Source organism: Aquila chrysaetos, chromosome 1 (genome assembly GCF_900496995.4).
Source record: "Aquila chrysaetos chrysaetos chromosome 1, bAquChr1.4, whole genome shotgun sequence".
Lineage (NCBI taxonomy): Eukaryota > Metazoa > Chordata > Aves > Accipitriformes > Accipitridae > Aquila > Aquila chrysaetos.
The window spans coordinates 57,844,883-57,866,109 of NC_044004.1; the positions used below are offsets into that span (position 1 = coordinate 57,844,883).

The following is a 21,227-nucleotide window of genomic DNA, read 5'->3' on the forward strand; positions in this document are numbered from 1 at the left end:
CCAAATTCCTAATTAACCCCTTGCTCCCCCCCAACCCCCATTTTATAAAGGTATAACAGAATTTTTAAAGCTATGAACAAAAATTGCAACAGTGCACAGCTCTTCTCTTAAAGCCAGGCATTTCCTGTAAATCAGTAGACTTTGCAACAGCGTTCTTTTAACAAACAACTTGACTATACCACACTTTTAAAAAAAATCTAAATATCTAAGGTTAAAAACCATACCTAGGTACATTTTAGTGGTTAGCTCAAAAAAATCTGGATCCCTGTATCAATGATACAGATGCTGCTCAAAAGTGAAACAGAACGCAAAGTTCCAAAAGAAAAACAGTCTGCAAATGCAGGTGATCAAAGGGACTTTGCAACTAGGCCAATAAGCAATGCTGCTGTTAGGAATTTCATAGCTAACAACTAATATTCCAAAAGGCATTAAAAGTGCATCACTTTGATCTATATTCCAGTACGTGCCATCACAACAGGCAGGAAACACCTATCAAGAGAGGTAACAATAAACTTAAGTATAGCCAAAGCAGATGCCTGTGACTACAAATTAGAAATGTATTTATCAGCATATAATTAATATTAAATCTCCTTGAAAGTGATATGAGAAATGTGATCACCAAAGGGGCAAACAGAGATGGATATAATCGCATGTAGGAAAAATCCACAAAAAAAAAGTCGCCAGACAAAAGGACAAGAGAAGGACAGCAGACTGTACACAGGATATACTCCCAAATACGTAAGAAGGATGACTGGCAAAATATAAAACAAAACAAACAGTACTGGGAGTAGAGGAGACCACCCCTTGCAGGGGCCGGAGAGTGGTGAGAACACAAAAGTATCAGGCATTTGATAGTAGTAGAAGAAAGACCAGTCCACACTGGTTCTTAATTCACTCAAAGAGCTCTCAAGCCTGATGACTTCCAAGAACCACCAAGGGCCATAGCTACCACTGTTAACTGTACAGCATCAGCTCCATGGTACTGTATACTCATGGCTAACTTACAATACGTGTTAAAGACTAACAGTTTTGTGTACACAGTAATGATTAATAACATGAATGAGTTAACCTTTAGCAAGATGTGTGCTGCTAATGAATGAAATTAACAGTTTAAACCTCAAAACTAGCCTGATCTGTCAGCCTTCTAAACACTCCTAATCACAGCAATCTCCAACTCCCTGGTATCTCTCTAGCTATAAACACACAAGCCAGTGCATATATTCAGTCCCAACAAAAGTTCCTTTTGTCTGCACATGTATCTGTCCATCTGAAGGTCCTGTTGGTTCAGGAGCCAAGCAATTCAGTTAACTTAGTGCTGTGCCCATGATACGGTGCCCACAAAATTGCAGGGCAGGGAAAAAGAGGCTATACAATGTTTCCCATAACATTATGTTCTGTAAACCTATCATTTCAAGTCTGGCACAACACTGATGTAGGGACAGTATGGGACTAATGCAGCTTCTAGGCAGGAAAGCAGCTAGCTTTGACTGAAGGCACAAGTCTGGGTCTATTTGCACTGTAAAACAGAAGAGCTTGAACCCAAGGAGAGAACATCCATATGCAAAAAAGAAATGATTTCAAACCACAATGACATTAGAGATGTTTGCAAGCATATCAGTGCATCTAAATAAACCAGCTGCCTGATCCCTAATTAGTGACAAATGCTCACTTGAAGATATTGCTCAGTAGTTCCAAATGCAAGAACTTGCGCTTTAAAAATATAATCCCTTTCTAGAAGCATGCACTGCATAGCAAGTTTAATGAGTGTTAGCTCTTCTTCCTTTTTTTCCCTCCTAAAAGCAGGATAAGTGTCAAACACTGTATTAAGTTAGAATAATCATATACTAACCACATCTTGTTCTCGCAAGTCTACAGGTAATTTTTATTCCAAACAACTATCATAAATCAACATTAAGATTAATAATGTGGCCTAAATCCAGTAAGATTTGCACAGTACAAACTTGACATTTGGTTTTTCAGCCATTAGCTTGTTAGTAGTAGTTCACTCATTTATGCAGAAGGGAATTTTAACACTGATCCTTACACAGTTCCTTGCAGAAATATCTCTGCAGGATGAAGTCACCCTCCCACTGAGGATGGCGTTTGGTCTGTTCAAGAGAAACTCAACGTCTTCTTTCACTAGATACTGAAGACTCAAAGCTCTCCACTACTTTTGTTCTCAATTAACTCAGCATAACTCATCTTCAGCTCAAGGTCTTTAATACTGCTTTTAGCATGGAAATCTGTATGAAGTGTCTACAAGAAACTACAGAAGTAGTACAGTAGAGCAAAAGGTTGAAATATAATTACACACTTTTTCCACATCTACAGACTTTATGTTCTATACAGCCATCATATCTACTTTTTAATAGCAAGACGCAGAGACTATCATAATCTCAAATGTAGGATTCTTCTGTTTTCTTTTTTCCTGGAAGAGAGGAAGATAAAAAACAAGTGTGCACTCACTGTTACGTTTCACATGTAAGGGAGACGAGGACACATGTTCTGGGATGTCTTTGTGCTGCCATCAAACATTGCAGTCAACTATACAAGCAAAGAATTTGGTTCCGTACCTAAAAAGGTCACTCAGACATGAAAAGATATAATGTTCACCTCAACTACCTCATGAAAGTTATATCCCTTTTCCATTCCAAACAATTGTTTTCTCATGGTGAGGGGAAAGGCAAGACACAGGAGACAATCTATGCTAAAACAAACATTACAGGAAGAGTTGCAGTCAGACTAAAAATTACTTAGAAAAATAAAAAAAACCCTCCTATATGAAGAAAAGCGTCATTGGACAATACATAAACAAGTCTGGACTAATGCCTAATTCTTTATCATAGCTTTGGAAGCAAAGCATTGGCAAGAAACTAAAGGAAAACTCTACAGACACTAAATGCCCAAACTATAGACTCTTACACATGCTTAGGAAAAACACGTAAGTTTGTTTATTAATGCTACTTCATTTTACTAGTTCATCATTTATCCTTGCAAAATGCAGCCTCATTATGACATATGGATTTCTCATGTGAAATTCCAACACAGACTTGATTCAAAGCAGAATACACTCAGCCCTTGAAGTTCTGCTCATATGCAGCTCTTCAAGTCAAATCATGTAAAACCTTCAGCCTTTTGATGACTTGCACCTGTCTTACAATATTTTTGAAGAATCCCTGGCTACTCAGAAATTGCTTTTCCCCCTGTCTAATAATCTATTCTGTAATGCATTTTCACATCAAGTTTGCCAAAAGCACACAAACAGAAAGGATGGCGTAAAAAAAATCTAATTCAATCAATGAGCAGACAACTGTTTAATACAGCCAAATAAAATGTACTCATCCGAATCAGTCAGATCATGTTTTCTCCAAACTAGTAAACAGCTGCAGACACAGCCTGCTTCCCATCAAATGTTCCATGTAAAACAAACTATACCTTGTATCTCTGATGGTTCACTAGTAATTTTTCAAAACCATGACTTTCAAAACATATGACAACTATATTTTATTGAAGAAAGGAATAGGCTTAGACTGCCCAAGCCACAAATTGAACACCAATCCAGAAACTCTATTGCAGGTGCCAAAAGTCTGCTGAATGTCAGTATTTGCTGGCATTTTTATTATTATGAATACAAGTGCAGGCCAGCTTCTTCAAAGAAGAAACACACTTCAAGCATGACAGAAATGCAAAAGCTCACAATGCCTATTATAAAAACACAGGAGCAGAGAAAATAACTCTAACACTGTCTGGAGAAGGTGTCCCAAAGGAGTAGTTGTAAATGTGTTTAAAAGATGGTGAACCTTAAAAACAAACGCACATCTTACATTCTGGTCTGTGGTATCAACAGCGCTGAATTAACTAGCAACTTTGAAAATCTAGTAAAATTTTGACTGCCACAAACATGAAAACTACCCTTAGTGAGACAGCTGAAGTACAAAACTTCTACCCACTGCAATTTTTTGTTTTGTGACTTATTTTCAATTCACTCACAAGAAAAAAATCCTTGCATGTGCAAGAAGACACAGAGGAGGCCAGCCAGACCAAGACACATTTTCAAATCTCTGAACAGCAGTAAACTATTATGAGCTTAAATCAGGTATTCACTATTTTTGCTTGACTATGTACATAAATACCTAGCCCTTCAAAAATTTAACTGACTCCTGAACATAGTTCACAGAGCTGATTTTGCACTAATGTGACAGTAATAAACAAAAATTAAGTGCATACTTTCTCTGACTCAGAGTAACAACAAACAGGACAATAAATCGGGAATAAACAAACAGGAAACAATGACCCAGACTACAATCTTTCACACAGAGGACAATGGAGATGGATCTGGTAAAAAATGGGACACCAATGCCTAGAATTCTTATCCTACCCTATCCTATCCTAAAACTCTTATCCATGGTTGCAGCATGAGCTCCCTGTGGCACACAACTCCAAAAGAGCTCCTCTGCTGTTATTGTGATGCCCTGTGGAAGGACAGTAAAGAAAACTGGAATCAATGTCACTTTTACAAGCATTAATTGTAGTTACTATGTCCACATGGCTATCCCCTGAATACAACACAGAAAACACTAAAGAGCTGTATTAAATTCCTCTTCTGCATCTGCCTACCTGTGGTAAGAATTGCAAAGAGCTGCCTCATTTCATCCATTTCAGAGTTCTTGAAATTTACCAGATAGAGTTCTAACAGCAGCAAGTGCTCCTTCTAGGATCTCAAATATGCATCACTCAAAAGAGAAAATAATCTGGCCGTAATTCACCAAACATTTACTTGCATTACCCTTTGAAAGTGAAGTTGAGCATGTTAGCTTTGAGGACAATGACAAACCGTCTTTGTAACTCCTGGAGACTGCTGTCACGGTATTCTTAGGCAATGAATGAATTCTTGAATATATCACAAATGCAAGTTATAGAAATTTTTGTGGTATCCTCAGTAAAATGACTTACTGCACTGTGACAGAGCAGATAAGGTAAATGGTTAGAGCTCTAATTTACAGTATTTGGCCCCTATGTGCAACTGATTCATTAGAATTAGAAGACTTGGTGAAACTCTGAGGTTAACTGAACAAAGAACTCTGCTGCATTTTTTTATATAATTCATATATTAAGGAATGTATGTTACACTTGATGCATGACTTCAGGAAAGATTAACTGCAAGTAACTACCAAACAGCTGTATGGCCTGTTTTCCACTATGTGTGGAAAGACAGACAGTCCATAATGTAATGTCTTGAATTTCAGCGCTAACATAATAGAAGATTTCCTGCTGATTTTACGTCAGCTTGTGGTACAGGTGCAAAGGACTTAAGTTACTGGCAAGCGTAAGGAAAATTAATCTAGAAACCAGAAGAGCAGCTTCTCGCATTCCATAAACAGTTTATAAAATTAATTGCAATAGCATACACATCAACTCCGGATGTGTAACCAGCTACGCTGTCATTGACTAATACAATAAGAATACCTGGAAAAAGCCAAATACTTCCCCTTCCAAAGGTAATTGATATAGACAGATCACATAACCAATAACTGGGAATTGGTCCATCCAAGTTATTTCTGGAAATATACGGGTCTCACCACATTGGTCTTTCTTGCAAGAAACTTCATTTGAAGTTAACGTAATTTATCTTTCAGCTACTACTGCAAAAGCTGTAATGTATAGTAGATGAATCACTAACATCTGTATTTTAGCCCTATACCTCAGGTGTTACAACTTCCTGAAGAAATGCCAATCAGCTCATTAAAAGAAAGATAAGATAGTAGAATAACTTATTTCAGTAAAAACTCTCTCAAGCCAAAAGGAAAAAATAAAGCCAGGCTTTATGCATCTACTTTCAACAGAGCCACGCTCCAAATAGCTGAGGTAACTGTTGCAAACTAAGTAACTTCTCCCAGCCTGTCAAAAAACCAAAGTTGCATACCTTAGCAAACTATCTGAAAAGGTCTCAAAAATCTTTCTGGGTGCCACAAAACACATGCTAGTATAGAGAGGCATAATGGATTTGCATACAGACCACAACTGTTATTTGAGAAAGTTTTGTTTATAGAATTATGACAGAGAAATATAATTTTTTTTTCCTTTCAAAAAAGGACACCTTCCCCTTGCAATTCTAAGGCTGCAGGATTAAATTGCAACAGAAGTTGTCAGAGAATCTACACAAGTATACTGTATCAAGCAATTCAAAGCAAATTAAAATAGCTACACCCATGCTTTTTACAAAACAGTCAAGAGGCAACAGACAGTCTGGCCTGCTTCTCATGTGACACCAAGATACACACGTTCAAAGAACAGTGTGAGAACTGAATGAAAAACGAAAGAAAAGAGCTTTAACTATTTCTGGAACTTTGCACAATAGGAACCTGATGCAAAACTGTGTGAAGGGCTGTAATATATATCACACATGAAAAGCCCTTTGCACCTAAATACCTCTCTATCTTAAGAAAAAAAGGAAGCCATGTTTGCCTAACATTCCTCAAACTATAGTCCTCTGCAACACATACTGTCATAAAGCTTAAATTCACAAAAAGCTAACACACAGGCACAGGGCATTTTGCATTTAGATTTATCTCTGCCAGACAACATTGTTAGCATCCTATGTAGGGGTTGCAAGTCTCAGAAGGCTACAGATCCAGTATTACTCCCTTTATACAAATCTAATTTGGGATGAGTCACAGGAAGTCTATCTGCATAGTACCTTATCAAACACAGCCCACCTGAGGTGCCTAATGTTAACTGGGAAGACACATAAAAATTTGTCGATTATTTTACCGAGTAATTATCATCTCTACACTTGCATGAATATCAAGAGAGATGAAATCTAATGCTTGCTATAAACTTTTCAGAAACTAGAACGAAGAGACTTTTGATTTCTCTAAACGTGTTTTATATTTATATATTTGCAGTTCTGGAAATAACCAGTTAGCCTACAATGCCTTGCTACCCCAAATGGAAATAACGTTTCTCTTCTTCCACTCTACATTTTCTGTGTTACATATTCTTTAGGACAAGAGACTACTTCTTTGCTCCAAAGGTAATAGTGATAGACTTTAAAATTACAGTTAACACTTTTAGCAACAAGTCTGATGGGGATTTTGTTTGTTTGTTTGCTTCTTTAAAGATAGAGATCAACTATTCTATACATCCTAGTATGAAAGCAAATATTCTTGACATCCAGCCTTTGGCCTTGGTTTTGACCAAAGCCTTGCCGAAATGACTATATTAACCCAAATTCAAATCACTTATAGTACCCTGGCATATATATCTGACATCCTGTACACTTTCTGGTTAATAAATTAATACATCTCTGCATATGAAAAACACACACCAAGTTCTGTCCTTTCTAATTAAAGTTGTATTTCATCACCTGGCAGGCATACAATCTTCAAATTCTTAGGAAGATACTTATCCTGTCATAGGTCTGATTTTATTTTTAAAAAGAAAACCCAAAACTACTATTACAAGACAGACAGGATTTTATGAGTTATAAAGTATTTCAGTCGTAAACAAGGTCCGCGTAAGTCTGCTAGCTTTTAGAATTGTATGGAAATAAGTACTCCTCTTTCAGGCACATGTTTTATCTGATAAACAATGTCTTTAAGTTAAACTTTAACAGAGTAAAATTTATATAAACCAGTAAAAGTTAAAAAAAGGTCTGGGACTTTGCCACAAATGATATGTGAAATTATGGTGAGTGGATTTGAGTTTAGCTTGACACCTCACCTGACTGGCTTTCTCTCTCGTAGCAAATCTTCCAGACTCTTTTCACAGTGTTCAGCCGCCACAACCAGTCTCTCTAATTGAGAAGAAAAAAGAAAAAAAAAAAAGTATAAGAGGACTAGAATCCAAATGAGACAGTGGGATTACATACTTCTCAGTCTATCTATTTGGCAGATGTAAAGTATTCTGACATACATTGTAGGGAAAATTACACATAATTAAATGCTAAAGGTGTACAACTTCTGGATATCACCACCATTTTCATTTATGAGATACAGCAGATTATCTTTTCTGATTCCTCATGCAAAGCACTGTCAATCCATCCATCCAGTAACCTCCTAATAAATATTGAATGCCTCAGCCAACGTCAATCAGATTTGGCTTAAGAATAGACATCTCAAAGAAGATAAGCATCTACAAATTTGCACGGTATCTGTAGCTGGGTTAATGAGAGAGACACTCCAAGTAACACCAGCTTTGAGAAAAGGTACTCAAGAATGAGCGCAGGAGTTTCAATCCTGATGGGCTAACTAGCACATTACTAGCTGTAGTACCTCTTGCCCAACAAATAGCTATAGGACTTGCAGGGGTCCCACATGTTCCAAAGATTGATGGCCTGGCTCTGAATACAGAGGAAAAGACAAAACAATTGTTGCACTGAAGACAGCAATTATAAAGTAGGAGAAGACAAAGGTATAAGATACTACATGGGGGTGCGAGATAACTCCTAAAGAAGCTACACTTTGCTACTTCCTACTAGTAGAACAGCTAGTAGTGAATATTCAGATTCAAAATGAAATCAAACTGAACTGTTTCAAACGTATTTATATAAGACGACTGTTACAGTAAGATAAAGATGGAAAACACTTGAGAAACAAAAGTCATCACATTAAAGCTGGAATGCTTGTTACTCAACTCTTTGTTTCTCTTTGAAATTGAAGGACCACTTAAGCTGTCTCTGGAAGAAAAAAAAAGAAATCTGGGATTGCCTTCTACAATACAATAGTTCAACTGGTTCCTTCAACTGATGTGGATCATACCTGGAGGTGAACATGCTCCACGTTTACCGCAAGTCAGGTCTCAATGAGCACCACATCTAGGGGCTCTGAAGTACAGCTTATCACCATCTTTTTAGTCATAAATCCTCTTCTGAGGTCAGAAGAGTGAAATTTAGCAAAGAAAATACGAGTCATCCAAGAAATGCCTTGCCTGGTGCATCAAGCTAAATCTGTCTTCTAACAGTCACTGAACATACAGCCTCCCCAGTCCTCCTCACAGTGCGTTGAACAGCCTCGCTGAGGTTTCTCAGGTGCTGTACGCGTGAGCTACAGGCCTTACCCCTCCCCTGCTTGCTCTGTCATTACACACGTGATGTCCAACTGCTTACTGAGGGGACTTCTGTCTCTCCCATCAAATAATTTCAGTATGAATGTTTTTCTATTACTTTTATATTCCCCCTTTGAGGGTCTTTTGGGGGGAATGCATACATCTTATTAATATTTTTTTTTTTTGCATTGTTTTCCTAGTCTGCTTTCATATTTCTCTGTAAGGGTAGAAACTGACATTTGCAAGAAAAATAACATTAAATCATGATGTATAGGACTGACAAGTGAAAAATTCTGTCAGTATCAGAATGATACAATTTGCCACCAAATTTGCCATATTATTTGAAAGTGATTAACAGCTATTCTAACCACTAGGAACAGAACAGTCTCCCGACTTCATGGTTAGATGTGTTATTTGCTATCCTTCAAGTTACTTCAATTATGAGAAGATATCTTCTCTTTCATATTTATACACACTCATAAACCTTCATGTCGTTGACTCTTCATTGTCAAAAAGGCCATGTTTTCTTATTTAACCATATATTTTATTTACTAAATGTTATGTTAGCTAATGTTTCTTAACCTTTCATTCCAAACAGTATTCTAAGATAATCCCAGTTTCTCTTTCAATAGGTACTAGTGAAAACAAGATGAAAAGGAATAAACTTTCTAGATCTCCTGATTGCAGAAAAGGAAAAATTTAGAAATTTGAGAGCAAATGAAAACACACAAAGAACCCGCTGCCCCATTGAATACTTCAGTGTTTGGAGTTGGCAATATCCTCATCTTCTAAAAAACTGAAACATCCTATCATACTGCATTTCTAAAGGGGAAAAAATTACTTGCTCTACTTTATGAGACCCTGTAGCTAACCCAACAAATACATACAATGCACCTTTATATAGGAACATTGTTGATTTCAAAGTTAAAGGTGGCAAACACTTAAATTGTCACAGGTGTTGCAGCCTTTTTGTGGAAATTAAGTGCTGTACTCCTGCTGAGTTTGCAACAGAATAAGATCATCTGGAGCAGAAAAAAACCAAACTGAAGCCTTATTTGAGCTAACAAGTGTGATAACGGTTACTAAAAAAAACCATCCATACTAGAATAAAGTAATTGTTAGTGGGAGAGGTCTTAAAGAGCCAGAATAAAAAAATAAGGGAAGCTTGCACGATGACTGAGACAAGAACAGCTGCAAATTAAGTACAAGAAACCTAACCATTACATGAAAATGTTCACAAGATTAGAATATGGGTGTAGGAGCTCAGCATCAAAAATACATGTATTTCACTGTCCCACGCAATGACATGGCACAGCAATTGAATACAAAAATTTTACAGTGAGGTATAAAGAGAAGAAGGTTCTTAGCTTTTGTCAGTTAACATAACATATAACAAAAGAGGACAGACAACTAACCTCTGCCTTGACTCTGTAGAGAAGAAACAAAAACACCAGTACCACCAGTCAGAGCAAAGGCATAAAGTCATTTTGAGACAGAAAACCAGCCACTTTCTGGTGCTATAAAGGCAATATTCTGATCAGTCACCTTTAGATACATTGTCACAAAAATATAACTGTAACCATACATAAAGTTTCCTTATTAAACAGATACTCACCATGTTTACCTCTGGTAATGTCAACATACTGGCAAAGCCGGGGATGGGTGATTGTTTTAAGGATTTGAAATCTCCCCAAAATTTTTATGGAGTTAGGTGTCAGAGGAAGGCCATTACTTCCACAGACATCATGTGGCAGAGCTGAGGCGAAGAAGGTGGATGCACCCATCTCAGTGTCTTTTAAAGGAAACATCTTTTTCACACAATCTTAGACCTTTTGGAGCAAATTGTGTTCCTTAAAAAGAGAACACAGAGTAAAAATTTATCTGCAAAAGATACAGATTCTTATGACTCAGCTTACTAGTTGCTTAGTAAACAATGCAATTAAAATGTTTTTTTTCTCTCTTATGGGGGAATGGGACATTTTTGCATAATGAACACAATAATAATAATAATAATACAGTGCTGCTGCATCATAAACACTATATTTAAAGATGAAAACATAGTGATAAACACAGATTTAAGAATAAAATAAAAATATTTTTAGGAGCATATAAATGCTTTAATACAAGCAGTCTTCAGATGACTACTGTGATATAGTAGGTTATTTATTAAAAAAAACCCAAAAAAACCCCAAAACCAAAACCAGTAAAGGCACCAAAACAGAAAAAAACCTCTTCTAAAATACCACCTTGTCTAAGCAGGCCACAAATCCATATTACCACAGCTTTAGTGATAATCCTATCTATATACTATATCCTATATAATTTCTAATATTTAAAGCTATGAAGTAACAACAGTCTTCTGTCCTACCACCATTTCTTTCCCTACCCATAGGTAAACTGCTAGCTGACACATTGACTCAAAACAAATTAAGGAAGTAATCTACATTAAACATTTCTGTGAGACAGTCAAGCAAAATAAATTAGCTTGCAGTTTAACTCCAGGAGCACTTAGTTTCATGACTATTTTCCTCTCCAACAGGAACAAGCTCTCTCCTCTGAACTATGCATTTCAATTCAGTGTGAGCTAAACGTTTTCTCTGCACTTGTCCGTAACCAACCATTATGCCGTTCAAGAATATGAAAATCTAAACCATGCACAAGTAGTAGACACTGGTACAGTCAGCTAGGCCTCAGGTAAAACTGCCCAACCTCTTTTTACTAGGAAACTAAGAACTTAATCTGAGGCAAGAAGTACCAAAATCCAAAAACTGAATAAAGCCTCTGCTCAGCTCGTTTCTGGATTGCCCAGACAGTGACTCAAGACACTACAAACTGTCATTAGGCAGTATTACCCCTCTGCACATGTTAACTTCCACAACACACACATACTTGTGTGTAAGGATACATATACAAACAGGGATAAGAAGGCCAAGCTTATACACTCTTAAGTGAGCTCTGGTCTGGAAGTTGTGATGGTGAAGTAGATGGCAGTTCCACATAACATGGGACAAGAGGCCACAGAACAAAAAAAAAAAACTTCATTAACAAACCGATGCAGAAGAATACCATCCAGCTCACTTCAACTGTAGAGACATTACAGCACAGAGTTGGGAGGCATCTGTGCATACAATCAACAGAAATAGTCCACTGATGTGGAAAGCACATCCAACTCGTCAGCTACGGAACAGTAATTATAAGCTCTAAAGAGTAGAAACAGATATGCAGTTGCTCCAGGAAAAGAGGAGGAAGAACCCTCAGGATTTGAAGTCCGTAAGAGAAATAATATGAAAAGCTTAAAGTATAAAACCAACATAATTCTTTCAAACCAGATGTAATAATTTTTTATCATCTTAGGGGCTTCATGAAACAAAAACCAAGTAGAACAAGATTATGCAGAGCACTAACAAAACTAAGTGCTACTTCTTTATTATTATTTCAGCCAACATTGACCTGCTGCTTTCAGGAAAACCTATTCTCTCATGAGAAAGTCACACAGGAGAAACAGAGCATTTAATACTTTAATGTCTCAAAATTATTTTCTCTCTAAGGGAACAACCTTGTTCCCAGCACAAAATTCCCAGTAAAAACCTACTAATTTTCTTTTGTGACTCTTAATTGAGAGAGTGACCCCACAACAGGTTGCACAGAGATCCTTATATACCAAACATATTTACTAAGTCTATACAAATGGAAATCATGGAACATACCTTCTGTTTTAACTAATACAGTTCAATTTAAGATACAAAGCAAATATAAGACTGCCCTCATTTGTGGTTTTTTTTTCCCTGAAGAAAGAACAGACATGAGATATGTACATTTAAATTCTAATATACAACATCATATTAAATATGAATGCATAGCATTAAGAAATCAAACTTAAAGGAAGAAAATAAATCTGAAACAGCATTGAGCGTTAGAGTATTTACAGTAGTATTTTTGTATTAAAAGTCTCATTTGTAAAGATACAATGCTTTCATACCTCATGAATATTTAATATTTTGTGGAAATGATCTATTTTCAGATGCCAGCAATGCAATTTACAGTTAGAATATTCCATTGGAAAAACATAAATTGGACTGAGTGCAAGCAAAAAGACTTATTGGCATGCAGCAAGTTCCAATTGGAAAGCTTTAACTGTGTATTTATAAAAAGACCCACATTCCTGTAAAAACATCATGTCTGCCAAATGAACTACCCAGCCTCAGAAAGAAAATATATATTAACCATGAAGAAAAAAAAATAAATCTTGATTTAGAGAATGAATTATAATCTTGCTTGGTACAACAGTCCTCTATAATTGCTCTAAAACAAAAAAAAAGTTAATATGATCAGTCTTGAGGGGAGGGAGACTAAAATTATGCCAAACAGCATGATGCATTACGTCTCTAAAAAGTTGTCGTGTACAATATATTTACTCAGGTAAGAAATGTTTTCATTTTTACTGTAGAAAAACTATCTGCTAGATAATACTTCTCCAATACATTGTATCTGCATTCAGCTGACATTTAGAAAGGAATTTTAATAAAAATAATTGTTAAATATCATCAACTCAATAACCATTTTAAGAGATTACACTTTTCTTGTACTCCAGATCAGTTGGCCTACAAGGATGAATTAGACTACCTGCAATGCTTTCAACTAGAAAACTGCAGTTTTATCTCTCACTTCCTTTGGTTAGGAAGCACACAGACAAAAAGACAGACAAGAGATAAGCAAACAATCCTTCCTGTCAGCCACCTAAAGGAATCAATAAAGAATTTTAAAAGGTATGCATTAAAACAAGCTCTCTTATTATAGAGTTAATTCTGTGGAATCCACTAAAGCAATGGAAAAAAGTTCTCTCTGATAATGGAAAAGAGCTAGTTCTGTCAGTAGCTACCTTCACAATTAAACTCTGATATCTGTCCTTAACTCTCAACTTCCATAAATTCCAGGGACTGACTTGAAAAATAAACCACGTAACCCCAAAACTAAAAACTTAATCCTTCCACCACCTTTAAAAAGGGCCACACATTACAGCTTAAGTGAAAGGTTTTTATTTTTTAACTAAGTTATTTCAGTCTAGTCATTTCTCCAGTAACCAACATTTCTAAATTCAAACAGAAGTGTTACACATTTTAAAAATTCATCTGAAAAAAGATCTTATCTGATTATTTTTAAATTGTGGGTTGGTTTTTTTTGTTGTTGTTTTTTTTTTTTTTAAATCCACATCAAAGTCTGGCACAACTATAGAGTGCTACACGTCCTCCACATATTCAAGGCACACAATTTTACACCACAAACTCACCTTTTCTATATAGAGGAGACACATATTGCATTAATTTTATGATTTGGAGGAATGAATTATACCTGCAGAACTTCCCTATTACTTTGAAATAAAAAGAGAAAGAGAAAAAGAAAGGTTTGCTATTTTAAACTGACACCAGAAACAGTTATGGCAAATTCAATTTTGGGACTGAATTCTGGAAATTCAATTCTGATAATCCAAAACAGTGAGGATGGAAGAGGAACGGAAGACTTGTCTGATTAGTGTCATCTAAAATTACCAAGTCGTCATTTCCAAAGCACCGTTTATTCCGTACATGATAGTCTATCACATCTGCAAAATAGGTCTGGAATAAAGATTAGAAGTCCATAAGTGGCCTGTTTTGCATCCCACCTCTGAATGACCTTCCCTAGCCCACTACCTCCATCCAAATCTCCCTTAGAAACCTTTACAGTACACAAAACCACTAACCAATGCTCTCAGCAAAACCCACCACAAACAGAAGACCTTTACAAATTCCTACTTAATATTCAGATTAGCACTATTTTGATAATTTTTCACTTAATAGCTTTTCGATGCCCAACACTGAGAAATAAAATACAAAAGGTAGCCCCTCATCTACTGAGCAACTTATTTGCGCCTCTGAATACCTACTGCTCTCAGAGAACAAATATTTTTTCTTCAGAATTCAGCATTTTCTAGCCATCATTTACAACTTTTTCACTGCAGCAGTGCTAAGACAACTGAGTCGATGGACACTAAGAACTTTACCCTTAAAAAAAGAAAAAGAATCAAAACATATAGATTTGACTTTCAGAAGGAAATGTTGCACATACAAACAGACCAACCTGAATGAATCCATCCTGTGAAACACATCTATGGTTTCTAAAGCGTCCACATGCAGAAATAAAGACAACTAGCCATGTGCTAATACCTGTTAGTAATTTGAAATGGCTAGTTATTTAAATGCCTCCTGAGTATCCAGGTGTAAATGCTCCTTGCCTAATGAAGGCAGCTTTTCAGAGTTAAAACCTAATTATAATCAGTACTGCTACTGAATTATTTTTAAAGCAATTGAGAACAATTTCAGGAGAGCAGGTGGCCGGAACACCCTATACTTACACTGTTTTTCATTAAATCACAGTGTTTTCAACAAAGTAGGCCACTTCATAAGAAGAAATTCATTCACAAAATATCTTGTCTTCTTTAGTCTTAAAACATTCCTGTTGCAACTATAGTAATTACTAATTTGATAAAGTAACTGAAATAAAAGATGCAATTTTAGCTACAGCATTGTTACTTCACAAAAAAACCCAAAACTGTGATTTGCCTCCCACCATCCACCACTACCACCATTCATAAAGTTTATTAAAACATATAACAGATATTGAAGAAAAGTTGAATTCAGATTCCTATGGCAGGGAGCACAGAAAATAAGTAAGAGTTTGTTAGGACAATCACATCACAATAAAGAGCTGGGACACGTTCACTTCATAATAATAATAAAAAATATTATCAGCTTAATTTTTTCAGGGGGTGGGAGGACTGTGGATTAAACTTGGTTCGCCACACAAACCTTTTTTTCATCTGCAGTATAAACATCTACTATAAACACCATAAGATTGCTTAAAAATCTAAACGTAAGCAGTATTGTGTTTAACCAGATGTTTTCCCCTGTGGCATATCATCAAAACATTGTCTTTTACAAAATTTTCTAGCTTCTCTAAAATCCATTGAAGTAAGAAGTATTCTACCTATAAATAAAGAATAGAGTCATGGGCAGATAATTACAGACTATACACACATTAGACATACTTAAAAAATATCTATATATTTAACAATGTTATTCTGTCCAAACTAGTACATTCAGTGCAGAAAAGAAACATTTTGTTTCAGATTCCAGCTACACCAATTGAGCAATAGATAGAGTAAATAAGTGTGCCAAAATTTTCATTATAATACTGTTACTCGAGATAAACAGAAAATGCAAACTAGATTTTGACAAGTCTCCAATGTCGTTATTTTGTCTTCAATGAATACACAAATTTGGGGGAAAAAAACCAGACAGGTGTCACAGTGTTTTTGGCACGAAAATGCTAAATAGTAATTCCTTTCCCTATTCTTGTAGTGATATTAAAGCATCACTTCACTCAAGTGAAATAGAGCATTTTTTAATCTTTGCTGATGGCTTCTATCTCAGTAATATTTGGAGAATTTTGGCATACATACATGAAAGCCTCTGTATTCTATGTAGGTATTTGCATAAGACTAGTTACTGGTGGTGTTTGGAGCATTTACAATGTCACTACATAGATTAAGACGTTGCTGCTTTGAAAGCCAGGCATAAGAGTTAGCGAAACTTACAGACATCTCAAGTTTCTTATCTGCGGCTAGAATATTTAGCTAGTGGGACACAATAAGAGCACTTGGATAGCATGAAGAAAACATATAACCTAATGTTAATAGGCCAGGGTAGGCTTTTAGTCACATCTCTCTATTTTATATAGCTGTTACTTCTTTTACCTGTTTATCAGTGTCTTTTGGTTACAGCCTGTCTGCCCGTTCTGCTACATCAGTGTCCCTACTCACATAAAGACGGGGTTTGTTACCATTTCATTTGTACGTCACGGCTGTTCAGGAAATAAATCTAGTAAAAGAGAAATCAGTTTTAACCAGTTTGCTAAATGACCGCTAGAAACGCCGGTAACGCCGGGCAGCCCTGGTAACCCCTCAGGGCCTCTAACGCTAGCCGGAGACACTCCCCGCCGCCCCCAGCCCTGAGGCGCCACACACCGGCCGGCGCTCGCAACCCAAAACCGACCCCAAAAAGGGGCGAACCGCCGCTGGCCTTGTCCGACCGGCCCCGCACACCTCACGGCTCCGCGGGGGACCGCTCGCCCCGCGCCCCCGCCCCGCCTCACTCCCGCCACGCCCGCCGGGCCGGCCGCTCCCTCAGCCCCTCCGTTACCCGGCGGCCACCGGCGGGGACTACCGGCCCGGGCACGGCCTGGCGGGGGAAGGGCAGAGCTAGTGCCGCTGCCGGCGGTACCTGCGCCAGCGCCGCCATCCCTGCTACACGCCGCGCCCCACCCCCGAGCACAGCGTCAGCACCCTCACCCCCCTTCGGCGCTCCGCGGCGTCACTCCACCCCGCCGGCCGCCGGAAGGACCCTGGCATAGAGGTGTCCTGCGCCATGCCTGAGCCTTCTTTTTGTGTGGACCTTTAAAAAAAAAAAAACCAACAGGAGTGTAATAGTCTCCCCACCACCACCATACACCCTCATCCGTGTGTGTGCGTACTCTGCCAACACTCTGAGAACGACGCGTTGAGCGCCTTGGCCGTAAAAACAATGCTCGCTGCGGGTAGTGAGGCTTTCTTAGGCGCCTTCTTATAAACCTCAGGCGCTCGCACGGGCAGCCTGGAGGAGAGGGTCCTTTTTCCCTTAGCGGATGAAGGTGTGTGGCGGCGGCTCAGTTCATGTGAGTGCCTTTCGGTGGGGCCTGTGGGGGCCCGGCCGAGTCCCGACGTGGGGGTGGGTGGCTTTGTCCCCTCAGTCTGCTCTCAGCGCGCCCATGGGTGGCTTAGTTCGGTCGTCGCTCGCTGCTGGGGGGCTGTGTCATGGCGGTCTGGTGCCCTGGGGCTCCCCCCGCGGACCGGGCCGGGCCGAGCTGTCTGGGGCGGGCAGTGGGAGCCCGGCAAGGCTCTGTTAGTTTGCGTTGAGCCGCCAGGGCGGGGGGCGGCTGGAGCGGGTGTTCCCTGCGGGCTGTGTGCTGCGGCCGTGGTCGTAGGGAGGCTGCTGCCGTCCCTCTGAGGGGAATTCCCCTGTAGCGGAGGGGCAGGATGAGTGCCTCGAATTAGAGGAAAGGGCGTTATGTCCGTTGTTGTTTCATTTACATAAGGAATTTAATCATGGGGCTTAATGTGCGCTGTAGCTGTAGGGTGGCATTGCAGATACAGATACCATACTTTGCGGGGAGGAAGCATGCACGTGAAATGGTTCTTCTGAAATCAGTTGTGTTCCTTTATGCAGCCGATTGATTGAAGTGACAGTTTGGAAGTGGCATAGTGATGGGCTGTTGAAGAAAATGCTGTGGTAGCTTGGAAAGTACAGGCACGGAGTATCTACTGAGCTTTGCGTAGAAACAGCTGTTACTAATTGAAAACTAGATGCTTTCTCTGTTTTGGTAAATGGTATATATGTTCGTTATGCTTTTGCATAGACATCAGTGAATGAAAAACAGAGTATAAGTGTTTGGTCCATCCTCAGTAGAGATACTTGCAAGATTTAACATACAGCACATAGTCTGTACAGGGATGCATGGATTGGATGACAGGGATGACCTTATGATGTGTTGCTTGTTAGGAGTCCACAGCTAACCAGCATATGGCAATGTTCCTAAAGTATCGTATACCTTGAGCTAATCAGTAGGTGGTTTTGTGCTGGGTTTAGTAGCTGGCAAAATGAAGAAAATACTGCTGCAAAATAAGTAATCCTTGCATTTCCTGCTCTTTCTGTTTCTTTAACTTGGATATTTATTTTTTTTTTTAATACAGTCATTGCTTTTCACAAATAGTTTTGCGATTCAGGATACTTACGTGAAATCCGTAGTAAGGTGAGGCAGTAGTGATTAACTATAGCACCCCATTTTTGTATGCCCTTATCATTCACTTACTATATTATTCTTCAGTTATGTTTAAATAATAATACATTACTTGGCAGACCTGTTGGAAAGTAAGCCCAAAATCTGTAAAATAAAACCAAAGTCCTAAAACTGAGTTTTTAGTACTGGGTATTATTAAGAGGGATAAGGCCTTAGAAATGACTAACAGATAGAACTTTGACAAATCTTACCAAATAGTTGGTAAAGTGGGGGTTTTTTTTGGTTTTGACTTTTTTTGTTTGGTTTGGTTTTTTTTAGCTAGCCTCAAGGATTTTTTCAATGCGGCTTCGTCATAATATATTCTCCCCACCCTTTTGCAAATTAACAATATATTCTTGTTACGATGATTTTGACTTTGAAGAGTTTTAAGAAATATATTGGTGAGTGCTGCTTTTAGCAGCACTGAATCCTGAAGGTGCAAGATGTTGAGGGCAGAGTGATATAAATCAAAATGATTGTTAAAACTATCTTCAGCTAATTTGGGCTCTGGAATGTCTTTTTCCAGTTGTAAATACAAACCTTGTGCATGTTTTCTATATATTGCTATAGGTATATTTGTTTCTTTTACACCTTTAAATGTAAATAGAGAAGGAAACAACTTCTCGTTCCCCAGACTGAAAGCAGACGACAATCTGGAGAGAATGGTATTGAATAAAAAAGAATATTTGCTAAGAAAAGGACATTTGTGCAAATCTGAACATAGTCCATCATATTGGAAATAATAGGACTCTTGAGTTCCCTAGACCCTTGAAGACTTGATACTTCTGATGATGAAACATATGAGAGGGGGAAAACAATCTGAAAAATAAAAGTTTAATGCAGAAAGGTATCATGAAGTTGCTTTGACATCATTATAAAAATAATTTAGTATGAATTTAATAATGGAAGGCTAACCTAGGTTCTCTTTATCAAAGGAGGGCCAAACACCCCATGGGTATTTCTTCATCCTTTTGATTTAGATGTTCTCTGTAATGGCTTTTCTCCTAAATATATTTGACTGAAATCTGTTTAATACGTTATTGTTATTTCAATTATGTATGTTATCCAAGAAGACTAGCAATGAAGTTAATTTTATGCCATGATGGAGGGAAGCAAGCAACCCCCTAGGACTTACTATGCTTTGCAAAATTCTTTAAATCAATTTCAGTTGGCATGAAGCTTTAAAAACAGTTTCTGGAATTATTGTAAAAATGCCTCAAAATATTTCTATACTTTTTATTATACAGGACATTTTATAGTACAGAACTGTGCTAGTTTGTATTATAAGATAACAACAGATAACATAAGGTAATAATCATCTGTAGTGATTTGTATTTTCTTTCTGAATCAACAGACCACTTCTAAAATTGCTGCTGTGTGTAAATCTGTAATTAGCAGTGGAATCAAATTAGAAAAGTACCAGTTTCTCAGCTTCACATTCCCCCCCCCCCCCAACATTAAAGTAGAATAAATAATTTTATGGATGTCATGTTTCTCTGTTCATTTCTGAAAAAGCCCTAAGAAGCAGCAGAGGTAGCTTGTACGTTCTGGAGGACAAGAACTCAAATAATGGCATCAGAATGAAGAGTGGATCTTGAATTGGCAAGAAAAAAAAAATGTATTGAGATGCAAAATAGGAGATAAGTTTTATCCAAGACCTCTCTAGACCAAGAGTGAAAAGAAAAATTGAGCTCTCTGGTGCCTGCAAATCCCACCTACTTTACAAGTCCCCTTAAGCATACTGGGGAAGTATCTATATAATAAAAATAACGTAAAGCAGTTGTCATAAGAAGGATTGATCAAGTGTGCAGGAAGACAAATCTGGTATCTACCATAATATTTTTGAACTTTTCTGATTATAATTTGATTGCTACCATGTGAAAGAATTCATTCACATTTGTCTCTTCTAAGGGAGTGTTTCCTAAAACCAAAAGAATGTCAAATGCTAAACAACACAGAAAAAACTTAGGGGTCAGCATAGAGGGCAGTTGCTAGGAACATCAGATGTGAGCAAAGTAAATACCATCTCTTGTTTCTTGTAGTGATATGAACTATATGATATCAGTCCAGCAGAGACCCACAGAAACCGCTGTTTATTATCCTTCCAAACAGTTACCTGTATGGTTCTTATTACTGTCACCAAGAAACATTTCCCTTGTTAGATTTTGTGTCATACTGGGGACAAGGGGGAAATTGATGTTTAGTTTTCATTTCCATGGTTGCATTAGTATTAAAACAGTGGGTGTGGGGGGGGGGGGGGGGGGGGGGGGGGGGGG

At 37.9% G+C, this 21,227-nt stretch overlaps 2 protein-coding genes across 10 annotated transcripts in view; one reads left to right on the forward strand and one right to left on the reverse strand.

Annotated features, from left to right (window-relative positions):
- The window catches only part of TBCK (TBC1 domain containing kinase), a 115,813-nt gene extending 98,353 nt beyond the window's left edge, over positions 1-17,460 (reverse strand). For 3 of the 8 annotated variants that reach the window (XM_041124796.1, XM_041124795.1, XM_041124797.1), the window contains exons 1-4: positions 17,361-17,383; positions 16,835-16,958; positions 10,661-10,895; positions 7,723-7,795 (exon numbers count right to left, since the gene is read on the reverse strand). In XM_041124796.1, coding sequence (XP_040980730.1) covers positions 7,723-7,795; positions 10,661-10,853 — 266 coding nt within the window. In that variant the 5' untranslated portion in view covers positions 10,854-10,895; positions 16,835-16,958; positions 17,361-17,383. Of the gene's footprint in view, positions 1-7,722; positions 7,796-10,660; positions 10,896-12,752; positions 12,831-14,332; positions 14,414-16,834; positions 16,959-17,279; positions 17,303-17,360 lie in introns of those variants that run through there. The other 5 variants (XM_041124791.1, XM_030023508.2, XM_030023515.2 and 2 more) reach the window with 5 other exon arrangements.
- A 237-nt stretch (positions 17,461-17,697) lies between these two features.
- Positions 17,698-21,227, forward strand: part of AIMP1 (aminoacyl tRNA synthetase complex interacting multifunctional protein 1) — a 39,563-nt gene continuing 36,033 nt past the window's right edge. Inside the window, exon 1 of one of the 2 annotated variants that reach the window (XM_030023612.2) lies at positions 17,698-17,790. In XM_030023612.2, coding sequence (XP_029879472.1) covers positions 17,789-17,790 — 2 coding nt within the window. In that variant the 5' untranslated portion in view covers positions 17,698-17,788. The remainder of the gene's footprint in view (positions 17,791-21,227) is intronic. The other variant, XM_030023619.2, reaches the window with a different exon arrangement.